The sequence below is a fragment of the Scylla paramamosain genome, chromosome 13 (assembly GCF_035594125.1).
Source record: "Scylla paramamosain isolate STU-SP2022 chromosome 13, ASM3559412v1, whole genome shotgun sequence".
In the NCBI taxonomy this organism is placed as follows: domain Eukaryota; kingdom Metazoa; phylum Arthropoda; class Malacostraca; order Decapoda; family Portunidae; genus Scylla; species Scylla paramamosain.
Genome location: NC_087163.1, coordinates 9,365,001 through 9,377,500, shown reverse-complemented (window position 1 = coordinate 9,377,500; position 12,500 = coordinate 9,365,001). Strand labels below are relative to the sequence as shown.

Genomic DNA, 12,500 nt, shown 5'->3' with positions numbered 1-12,500 from the left:
TCAATGAAAAACAAGATTTTATTGTTTACTTTCTTACCTAGAGTGCTTGATGATAGCAGCCTTTGGAAGGCCAGTAGTACCAGAAGTGTAGATGTAGACCATATTGTCAATGAAGTTCACATTCATTAGTTGTGGTGGAACAGTGGTTGGAGTGGAGGGTAAGACAGAATCCAGGTCGATACCACCTAATGATATCATATATGGTTATCATCATAACACTGCAAACCTAGAGGCATGTCACAATATAGACTAGGTAAGCAAGAAATTTAAGAAATGCAGTTTAAGACTGAATACAAAATTATTGTTTGAATATATGGTGTATCTCCTCCAAAATAAATTTGACCAATGACAGTTTTCTTATCTCTTCATTAATTCAATGGAAATTCAACTCATTTTGACATTGAACATGCTGTTTTAATAACACAAATTTCATAACTACATATTCTTTTATTAAAAGTTAATAATTTAATTTATACACACCTTGGATGGCAATTTCTTCTTCTCTGGGACCATATACATATATAGGCAGACTTGAAATTTCCTCTCTGTCAAATATATCACATATTGCTGAAAAGAAAAAGGTGAGTGATTGAAGACTCACTGTAATGAAATGCTTAGAATCTACAGAAGTCAAATATGGGATTTGATGAGTATAGCAAAAACCAATCAGTATAAAGCTCACCTGGCTGAACTTCAGCACCACACACAATAGCTTTGCAAGATGCAACTTTAATACAATGCACCAGTGGTTCAAGACGGAGATTGTAGTTGATGAGGGCAGGAACAGCACCTATCTGTTGATGAGTAGAAGCTTGGATGGAGTTGTTTTTGCACTGGGAATTAATTTTGCTACTCTTCCCCTTCTAAAACAAGCTTACTTTTAAAAAAATACAAGGCACAAACATAAACTGGATTTCCATAACCAGAGATATGCAGAGCATGGGAAAATAGATAGTGTGCACTTGGCTACAGTCCATTTCTCTGGATGATCTTTTCCATGGTAGCCATTGAACTCAGTAAGAGACAATAATTATGAGGTGATAAGGATTCACAAGAATAACACTGACTTGTATCTTAAGGGCAACTGCATTTCTGTGGAATGACAATGAGTTGATGAGACAAAAAGCTTTTGATTCCACCTTGTTTAAAAGAGCAATATGAGTGGAACCCCCCCCCCACACATGTGAAGCATACTCCATACATGGGCAGATGAGATCCTTGTACAGAGTTAGCAGCTGGAAGGATGAGAAAAACTGGCAGAGACATCTCAGAATGCTCAACTTCATAGAAGCTGTTTTAGCTAGAGATGAGATATGGAGTTTCCAGTTTAGATTATAAGTAAAGGACAGACCAAGGATGTTCAGTGTAGAAGAGGGGGACAGATGAGTGTCATTGAAGAAAAGGGGATAGTTGTCTGGAAGGTTGTGTTGAGGTGATAGATGGAGGAATTGAGTTTTTGAGGCATTGAACAATACTAAGTTTGCTCTGCCCCAATCAGAAATTTTAGAGAGATCAGAAGTCGGGTATTCTGTGGCTTCTCTGCATGAACTGTTTACTTTCTGAAAGGCTGGACATCTATGAAAAGACATGGAAAAGTCCAGGGTGGTATCATCAGCATAGGAGTGGATAGGACAAGAAGTTTGGTTTAGATCACTGATGAATAATAGGAAGAGATTGGGCGACAGGACAAAACCCTGATGAACAGCACTGTTAACAGGTTTAGAAGAAGAACAGTGACCATCTACCACAGCAGCAATAGAATGGTCAGAAAGGAAACTTGAGATGAAGTTACAGAGAGAAGGATAGAAGCCGTGGGAGGAGGAGGCAGTAGATACCTGCCAAAACGATAATTACTCCCAGTGAGGTCTAAAGCACTGTTCAAGGAGTGCTGTGAACTTATCATTAAACCCAACTGTGACCTGATTGAATGTTTCCCTTTGTGTCTCACAACACCAGGGGGCAGTCAGCCTGCCCTCTAAAGACAACTCTCTTCCTCCACACAAAACTACAAGCACCTAATAACACACACCCTTCACCCAAAAATTTCAAAATTATCATGGTGACTCCTACACCAGCCTTGGAGTCCCCATCTTGGGAGGGGACCATACATGCCCCCGGGTCGGACTGCCTTTCTGTCGACGATCCTAAGTGTCTTGACACCCCCCTCAACTTTCTCTTCATTAACTTCTGCAACATTCGCAGTCTAAGATCTAATTTTCAATCTGTAGAACACCACCTCTCCTCTTCTAAACTTCATCTTCTGACAGTAGCCCCTTTTCTGTTCCCTCCTACTTTCTCTATCCTCATTTTCGATCCAAAGCTGGATGTTGCATTTATGTGCGCAATGACTTAACCTGCTCTCATGCCCATGCTCTTGAATCTTCTGAGTTTTCCACCATCTGGCAACGACTACAGGGTCAGTATCAAACTAAATTTATCTGTGCTGTATAGCTCTCACCTAACTCCTCTGACTATAAGAAATTCTTTGACTACTTAACTTCCAAAGTGGAGCACATTCTGACCCTCTTCCCTTTTGTAGAGATCTCCATTCTTGGAGACTTCAATGTTCACCACCAGCTTTGGCTTTCCTCTCCCTTCACTGACCATCCTGGTGAACTAGCCTTCAAATTTGCTATCTTCCATGTCCTAGAGCAATTGGTGCAACACCCTACTCGTATTCCTGACCGTCTTGGAGATACGCCTAACATTCTTGACCTTTTTCCTGACCTCTAATCCTTCAGCTTATGCTGTCACCCTTTCTTCTCTGTTGGGCTCCTCCGATCACAATCTCATATCTGTATCTTGTCCTATCGCTCCAATCCCTCCTCAGGATCCCCCTAAGCGAAGGTGCCTCTGGTGTTTTGCCTCTGCTACTTAGGGGGACCTGAGGAGATATTTTGCTGATTTTCCTTGGAATTACTACTGCTTCCATGTCAGAGACCCGTCTTTGTGTGCTGAGCGCATAACAGAGGTGATAGTATCTGGCACGGAGGCATACATTCCTCACTCTTTTTCTCGACTTAAACCTTCCAAACCTTGTTTTAACACAGCTTGTTCTCATGCTATACATGATAGGGAGGTGGCCAACAAAAGGTACTTAAGCCTTTCATCACCAGAATCTCATGCACTTTATATTTCTTCCCGGAACCATGCCAAGTCTATTCTCTAACTAGCCAAAAACTCCTTCACTAACAGAAAGTATCAAAACCTTTCAAGATCTAACTTCCCTCGTGACTTCTGGCATCTAGCCAAAAATTTCTCCAATAACTTTGCTTCTTCTTTCCCCTCTTTTATTTCAACCAGATGGCACCACTGCTATCACATCTATTTCTAAAGCTGAACTCTTCGCTCAAACCTTTGCTAAAAACTACCTTTGGACGATTCTGGGCTTGTTCCTCCCTCTCCTCCAGCCTCTGACTACTTCATGCTACCTATTAAAATTCTTTGCAATGATGTTTTCCATGCCCTTGCTGGCCTAAACCCTCGGAAGGCTTATGGACCTGAGGGGGTCCCTCCTGTTGTTCTCCGAAACTGTGCCTCCGTGCTTGCAGCTTGCCTAGTCAAACTCTTTCAGCTCTGTCTGTCAACATCTACCTTTCCTTCTTGCTGGAAGTTTGCCTACATTCAGCCTGGTCCTAAAAAGGGTGACCGTTCTAATCCCTCAAACTACCGTCCTATTGCCTTAATTTCCTGCCTATCTAAAGTTTTTGAATGTATCCTCAACAGGAAGATTCTTAAACATCTATCACTTCGCAACCTTCTATCTGATCGCCAGTATGGGTTCTGTCAAGGTCGCTCTACTGGTGATCTTCTGGCTTTCCTTACTGAGTCTTGGTCATCCTCTTTTGGAGATTTTGGTGAAACTTTTGCTGTTGCCTTGGACATATCAAAAGCTTTTGATAGAGTCTGGCACAAAACTTTGATTTACAAACTACCCTCCTACGGCTTCTATCCTTCTCTCTGTAACTTCATCTCAAGTTTCCTTTCTGACCGTTCTATTGCTGCTGTGGTAGACGGTCACTGTTCTTCTCCTAAATCTATTAACAGTGGTGTTCCTCAGGGTTCTGTCCTGTCACCCACTCTCTTCTTATGATTCATTAATGATCTTCTAAACCAAACTTCTTGTCCTATCCACTGCTACGCTGATGATACCACCCTGCACTTTTCCACGTCTTTTCACAGACATCCAGCCCTTCAGGAGGTAAACATTTCATGCAGGGAAGCCACAGAACGCTTGACTTCTGATATTTCTAAAATTTCTGATTGGGGTAGGGCAAACTTGGTATTGTTCAATGCCTCAAAAACTCAATTCCTCCATCTATCAACTCAACACAACCTTCCAGACAACTATCCCCTCTTCTTCAATGACACTCAACTGTCCCCCTCTTCTACGCTGAACATCCTCGATCTGTCCTTTACTTATAATCTGAACTGGAAACTTCACATCTCATCTCTAGCTAAAACAGCTTCTATGAAGTTAGGCATTCTGAGATGTCTCCACCAGTTTTTCTCACCCCCCCCCCAGCTGCTAACTCTGTACAAGGGCCTTATCCATCCATGTATGGAGTATGCTTCACCTGGGGGGATTCCACTCATACTGCTTTCCTAGACAGGGTGGACTCAAAAGCTCTTCGTCTCATCAACTCCTCTCCTCTAACTGATTGTCTTCAGCCTCTTTCTCACCACCGCAATGTTGCATCTCTAGCTGTCTTCTACCGCTATTTTCACGCTAACTGCTCTTCTGATCTTGCTAACTGCATGCCTCCCCTCCTCCCACGGCCTCGCTGCACTAGACTTTCTTCTTTCTCTCCACCTCTCTAACGCAAGAGTTAACCAGTATTCTCAATCATTCATCCCTTTCTCTGGTAAACTCTGGAACTCCCTGCCTGCTTCTGTATTTCCACCTTCCTATGACTTGAATCTCTTCAAGAGGGAGGTTTCAAGACACTTATCCTTCAATTTTTGACTACTACTTTGACCCTTTTATGGGACTGGCAAATTCAGTGGGCATTTTTTTTATTTATTTATTTTTTTTCCCCTTGGCCCTCCTCCATAAAGGAGGTGGTGTCCCTCCTACATAAAAAAAAAAAAAAGTTTGGAAATCAAAGCTTTGTGCCAGACTCTATGAAAAGCTTTTGATATGTCTCAGGCAACAGGAAAAGTTTTACCAAAATCTCTAAAAAATTACCAAGACTCAGTAAAGAAAGCCATAAAATCATCAGTAGAGTGGCTTCAAAGGAATCCATACTGGCGATCAGATAGAAGGTTGTGAAGTGATAGATGTTTAAGAATCTTCCTGTTGAGGATAGATTCAAAAACTTTAGATAGGCAGGAAATTAAAGCAATAAGCTGGTAGTTTGAGGGATTAGAATGGTCACCCTTTTTAGGAACAGGGTGAGTGAAGGCAAACTTCCAGCAAGAAGGAAAGGTAGATGTTGACAGACAGAATTGAAAGAGTCTCACTAGGCAACACTAAGCAAGGTGCAAGCAGAGAGGAGCAATTTCGGAGAACAATAGGAGGGACCCCATCAGGTCCATAAGCCTTTCAAGGGTTTAGGCCAGCGAGGGCATGGAAAACATCATTGTGAAGAATTTTAATAGGTAGAATGAAGTAGTCAGAGGGTGGAGGAGAGGGAGGAACAAACCCTGAATTGTTCAAGGTAGAGATTTTAGCAAAGGTTTGAATGAATAGTTCAGCTTCAGAGATAGATGTGATAGCAGTGGTGCCATTTGGTTGAAATAAAGGAGGAAAAGAAGCAAAATTATTGGAGATGTTTTTTTGGCTAGGTGCCAGAAGTCACAAGGGGAGTTAGATCTTGAAAGATTCTGACACTTTCTATTAATGAAGGAGTTTTAGGCTAGTTAGAGAACAGACTTGGCATGATTCTCAGCAGAAATATAAAGTGCATGAGATTCTGGTGATGGAAGGCTTAAGTACCTTTTGTTGGCCACTTCTCTATCATGTATAGCATGAGAACAAACAGGCTGTGTTAAACCAAGGTTTGGAAGGTTTTGGTTGAGAAAAAGAGTGAGGAATGTACGCCTCCATGCCAGGCACTATCACCTCTGTTATGTGCTCAGCACACAGAGATGGGTCTCTGACATGGAGGCAGTAGTCATTCCAAGGAAAATCAGGGAAATACCTCCTCAGGTCCCCCCAACTAGCAGAGGCAAAATGCCAGAGGCACTTCCACTTAGGGGGGATCCTGAGGAGGGATTGGAGCAATAGGACAAGATACAGATATGAAACTGTGATCAGAGGAGCCCAATGGAGAAGAGAGGATAACAGTATAAGCAGAAGGATTAGAGGTTAAGAAAAGGTCAAGAATGTTGGTCATATCTTTAAGATGGTCAGGAATATGAGTAGGGTGTTGCACCAATTCCTCTTGGTCATGGAGGGTAACAAAGTTGAAGGCTAATTCACCAGGATGATCAGTGAAGGGAGAGGAAAGCCAAAGCTGGTGGTGAACACTGAAGTCTCCAAGAATGGAGATCTCCACAAAAGGGAAGAGAGTCAGAATGTGTTCCACTTTGGAAGTTGAGTAGTCAAAGAATTTCTTATAGTCAGAGGTATAAAGCACAGATAAATTTACTTTGAGAGTGACTCTGTAGTCGTAGCCAGATGGTAGAAAACTCAGAAGATTGAAGAGTGTGGGCATGAAAGCAGGTTAAGTCATTGTGCACATAAACAGAATATCCAGCTTTGGATTGAAAATGAGGATAGAGAAAGTAGGAGAAAACAGAAAAGGAGCTACTATCAGTTGCCTCACATATTTGTGTTTCAGTGAGGAAAAGAAGATGAGGTTTAGTTGAGGAGAGGTGTTCTACAGATTGAAAATTACATTTAAGACTGTGAATGGTGCAGAAGTTAATGAAGAAAAAGTTGAGTGGGGTGTCAAGACACTTAGGATCAATACCAGAAGAGGAATCTGACCTGGGGACATTTGTAGTCCCCTGCCCAGATGGGGAGTCTGAGGCTGGTGTAAGTGTCATCATGATAAATTTGAATTTTGAGAGAAGGATGTGTGTGCAATTAGATGCTTGTAGTTTTGTGAAGGAAAAGAGTTGTCTTTAGAGAGCAGGCTGTAACTGCCCCCTTGTGTTGTGAGACACAAAGGGAAACATTCAGTAAGGTCACAGCTGGGTTTAATGGTAAGTTCACAACACCCCCTGATCCAGTCATTTAGACCTCACTGGGAGTAATTATCATTTCGGCAGGTGTCTACTGCTTCCTCCTATTGCTGGCTTTGGTTTTGTACTACTGAAATGGGTAAGTCCAACTAAGTCATTAAATAGCATTTATTGTTAATACAACCAAAGCATAAGTATTTGTCATAAAGGACTGTTGTAATTATAGTTAGGCTATTCCATAAGTTTTCCAGCTGTCCTCTTCCAAGAAACCTAACTGCCTGCATTGTAGAACTCTGTCATGGCTTCCCTGTTTATAATATTGCGTGTGTATTTACCTAGTTCTGGTTTACGGGAGGTGAGTAATCTCATAGTATCCCATCTCTATATCTATCCAGTTTGGTCTTAAAAGCATGGACAGTTACAGCACTGACAATGTCTTCACCGAGTTCATTCCATTTCTTCACACCTCTATAAGGAAAACTATACTTCTTGATGTCTCTTCTACAGTTAACTTTCTTCAGCTTCTTACTGTGTCCCCTTGTACTCTGTGTGTCTAAATTTATAAAACTTTTTTTTCCACATTTTCCATACTATTTATCTATCTATAGATTTATCTAACTATAGATGTTTATTAAATCTCTCTTCCTCTCCTATTTTCTAAGGTAGGAATTTCCAACATTTTTAATCTCTCTTCATAGGTTGACTTGCACAACCCCAGAACCATCTTAGTGATTGCTCTTTGTACTCTTTCTAATTTTATAATGTTCCTCTTTGTATGAGGAGACCACACCACTGCCACATATTCCAATCTTTGTCTTATCATCCAAATATGTGAATGCCATTTTTACTCTTTTTTAACAAATTCATTGTCTCCAGTCATTTTATCAATGTGTCTGTCTGGAATCAAATTTTCAGTAACTGTTACTTCCAAATCCACTTCCTCTTTTGACTTCTTTAACTTCACACTATCCATCTCATAATGATATTGTATTCTTTTCTTACTCTTACCAAACTCCATTACTTAACATTTACTTAAATTGAATTCCATTTACCAAGATTTACTCCATTTATTTATCTTATTTAAATCATCTTCCATTACCATACAGTCATTTACATTTTCTGCCCTTTTCATCAGCTTAGGATCATCCACAAATAAGTTCATATAACTACCTATTTCTCTATTTATGTCATTCGCATATATTACAAACATTATTGGTCCCACCACTGATCCCTGCAGGACACCACTAGTTACTTTCAGCCAATATGAATTTTGGTCTTGTATTACAGTTCTCATCTCTCTGCCATCCAGATAATCCTCCATCCACTCCAGCAGTCTTTCTCCAATTCTTTCATATTTTTTTTTTATCTCCCATAGCAATCTTTGGTGAGGTACCCTGTCAAATGCTTTCTTCAAGTCTAAGTAGACACAATCCACCCATCCATCTCTCTCCTGCACAATATCAACTACCCTTGAATAAAAGGACAATAAGTTCATGAAGCATGATCTTCCCCTCCTAAATCCAAATTGACAATTTACCAAAATTTTATCTCTTTCCAAGTGTTCCATCCATCTTACCTGTATTGTTCTTTCAAATAGTTTTCCTACAACACTAGTCAAGGATACTGGTCTATAATTTAGTGGGTTTTCCTTATTTCCTCCTTTGGTGTAATACTTGCTCTCTTCCAATCTTTTGGTAATCTTCCCTGTGATAGTGATGTCACCACTAGACTGTGAATTTTATCAGCCAGTTGTTCTCTACATTCCTTCAATATACAGTTTGTTACTCCATCTGGACCACTTACTTTATTTACATCAAGTTTTTCCATAGTATTTCCTCATAACTGACTGGGACTGTACTTAGTATATTCCTCACCAAATTATCCCTTCCAGTATCAAACTCCTCTTCCACAGTAAATACCGATTTGAATCTATTGTTCATAACCTCCGCCATGTTCTGTGCATCCTCACAGATTTTTCCTTCAACTTTCAAACCTTTTTATCATTCCTTCATTCAAATATGAGAATACCATTCTTACTCTTTTTAACAAATTCATCATCTTTCCAGCAATTTTATCAATGTGTCTGTCCAGAGTCAAATTTTCAGTAACTGTTAATTCCAAATCCATTTCTTCTTATGATTTCTTTAACTTCACACAATCCATCTCATAATGACATTTTGTTCTTTTTTCACTCTTACCAAACTCAATTACTTTACATTTTCTTAAATTGAATTCCACTTGCCAAGACTTACTCTATCTATTTATCTTATTTAACTCATCTTGCAGTATCATAGTTATTTACATTTTCTATCCTCCTCATCAGCTTAGCATCATCTGAAAATAAGTTCATATAGCTATCTATTTCTTCATTCATGTAATTTATATATATCACAAACATTATTGGTCTCAATACTGACCCCTGTGGGACACCACTAGTTACTTTCAGCCAAGATAAATTTTGGTCTTGTATTACAGTTCTCATCTCTCTATCATTCAGATAATCATCCATCCAGCCCAATAGTCTTCCTCCAATTATCTTCCATAGCAATCTTCAGTGTGATACTTTGTTGAAACCCTTCTTCAAACCTAAGTAGACACCATCTACCCATCCATCTCTTTCTTGCACAATATCGACTGCACTTGAATAAAAGGACAATAAGTCCATGGAGCATGATCTTCCCCTTCTAAATCCAAGTTGACAATTTACCATAACTTTATCTCTTTCCAAGTGTTCCATCCATCTTTCCTTTATTGTTCTTTCACATAGTTTTCCTACAACACTAGTTAATGACACTGGTCTATAATTTATTTGGTTTTCCTTATTTCTTCCTTTGAATATACGAGTATATGTAATATTTAATCTCTTCCAATCTTTTGGTACTCTTCCCTGTGACAATGATGTCACCACCATACTGTAAATTTTATCAATCAGTTGTTCTCTGGATTCTTTCAATATCCAGTCTGATAATCCATCTGGACTGGATGCTTTATTTATATCAAGTTCTTCCATCATCTTAAGTATTTCCTCATAACTGACTGGGACTGTACTTAGTATATTTCTCACCAAATTATCCCTCCCAGCATCAAACTCCCCTTCCACAGTAAATTTTTTTTTTTTTTTTTTTTTTTTTATGTAGGAAGGATACTGGCCAAGGGCAACAAAAATCTAATAAAAAAAATGCCCACTGAAATGCCAGTCCCTAAAAGGGTCAAAGCAGTGGTCAAAAATTGGTGGATAAGTGTCTTGAAACCTCCCTCTTGAAGGAATTCAAATCATAGGAAGGTGGAAATACAGAAGCAGGCAAGGAGTTCCAGAGTTTACCAGAGAAAGGGATGAATGATTGAGAATACTGGTTAACTCTTGCGTTAGAGAGGTGGACAGAATAGGAGTGAGAGAAAGAAGAAAGTCTTGTGCAGCGAGGCCGCGGAAGGAGGGGAGGCATGCAGTTAGCAAGATCAGAAGAGCAGTTAGCATGAAAATAGCGGTAGAAGACAGCAAGAGATGCAACATTGCGGCGGTGAGAGAGAGGCTGAAGACAGTCAGTTAGAGGAGAGGAGTTGATGAGACGAAAAGCTTTTGATTCCACCCTGTCTAGAACAGCAGTATGAGTGGAACCCCCCCAGACATGTGAAGCATACTCCATACATGGACGGATAAGGCCCTTGTACAGAGTTAGCAGCTGGGGGGGGTGAGAAAAACTGGCGGAGACGTCTCAGAACACCTAACTTCATAGAAGCTGTTTTAGCTAGAGATGAGATGTGAAGTTTCCAGTTCAGATTATAAGTAAAGGACAGACCGAGGATGTTCAGTGTAGAAGAGGGGGACAGTTGAGTGTCATTGAAGAAGAGGGGATAGTTGTCTGGAAGATTGTGTCGAGTTGATAGATGGAGGAATTGAGTTTTTGAGGCATTGAACAATACCAAGTTTGCTCTGCCCCAATCAGAAATTTTAGAAAGATCAGAAGTCAGGCGTTCTGTGGCTTCCCTGCGTGATATGTTTACCTCCTGAAGGGTTGGACGTCTATGAAAAGACGTGGAAAAGTGCAGGGTGGTATCATCAGCATAGGAGTGGATAGGACAAGAAGTTTGGTTTAGAAGATCATTAATGAATAATAAGAAGAGAGTGGGTGACAGGACAGAATCCTGAGGAACACCACTGTTAATAGATTTAGGAGAAGAACAGTGACCGTCTACCACAGCAGCAATAGAACGGTCAGAAAGGAAACTTGAGATGAAGTTACAGAGAGAAGGATAGAAACCAAATACCAATTTAAAACTATTGTTCATAACCTCCATGTCCTGTGCATCCTCATATATTTTTTCCTTCAACTTTCAATCTTGATACACTTTTCTTCTTCTTCATCTTCCCATTAATGTCTAAAGAATAGTTTGGGTTCATTTATACACTAATCTATTATATCTCTTTCATAGTTACTTCTTTCCATTCTTATTATCTCAATGTACTTGTTTCTAACATCAATATATTCCTTCTATCTGCTCTCAAATTTTCTCTTCTTCCATCTATTCCAAGCATTTGACTTTCAATTTCAAGCTTCTTTGCATTTTGTATTGAACCATTCTTTATTTTTTCTACATCTCGGTCCTCATCTAGGTAGAAATTTCTCCACAGTAGAATTGTATATCCTTATAAATTCATCCCATTTTTTCCCGAACATCTTCTGCATCTTCAAAGTCTTTCCAATACATGGCAACAAAGTACTTTCTTAATTTTTCAAAATCACCTTTACTATATTTAAATCTTCTCACTTTATAATTTTCATCAATAATAACATTTTTATCTTTCAAATTAAATTCCATCATCACATGATCACTTTTACTTAAAGGGCTATCATAGTGTATCATTTCAATAATTTCCATGTCCTTGGTAAACACTAAATCAAGTCTTGATGGTTTATCTCTTCCACTAAATCTGGTATCACAATCAACCCACTGAGTCATTAAGTTTTCCACCATCCAGTTTAATGGTCTATTACTCCATGAGTTCTCACCTCCAATAGTTGTCAATGTCTCCTTACAATCAAAATCATCAACAATAACTATATCACTACTTTCCATCATTATCTTTTCAAGACCTTTTAACACATCTACCAACATCTCTTCACATCTTTTCACCAAGCTTTTGTCATAAGTGGCACATACACTCCTACATAATTCATTATCCTTCCATTTCCATTTGTAATCATAACTTGTAAAATTTCAGACTTATCTTCACTTTTTAATTACCTTCTCCACTTTAACACAATTTTTAGTCAGAATGATCACTCCACCTCCTCCCTTGTCACTTCTACTTCTCATCCATTAATCATATTTATCATCACCTATGTCAGGAGTTCCCCATTCATTTTTCC

At 39.4% G+C, this 12,500-nt stretch overlaps 1 protein-coding gene across 4 annotated transcripts in view; it reads right to left on the bottom strand.

The window, feature by feature from the left end:
• LOC135106418 (long-chain fatty acid transport protein 4-like) overlaps nucleotides 1-12,500 on the bottom strand; it is a 47,154-nt gene that overhangs the window by 16,608 nt on the left and 18,046 nt on the right. For all 4 annotated transcript variants that reach the window (XM_064015418.1, XM_064015421.1, XM_064015420.1 and 1 more), the window contains exons 5-7: nucleotides 683-794; nucleotides 481-567; nucleotides 38-185 (exon numbers count right to left, since the gene is read on the bottom strand). In XM_064015418.1, coding sequence (XP_063871488.1) covers nucleotides 38-185; nucleotides 481-567; nucleotides 683-794 — 347 coding nt within the window. The remainder of the gene's footprint in view (nucleotides 1-37; nucleotides 186-480; nucleotides 568-682; nucleotides 795-12,500) is intronic.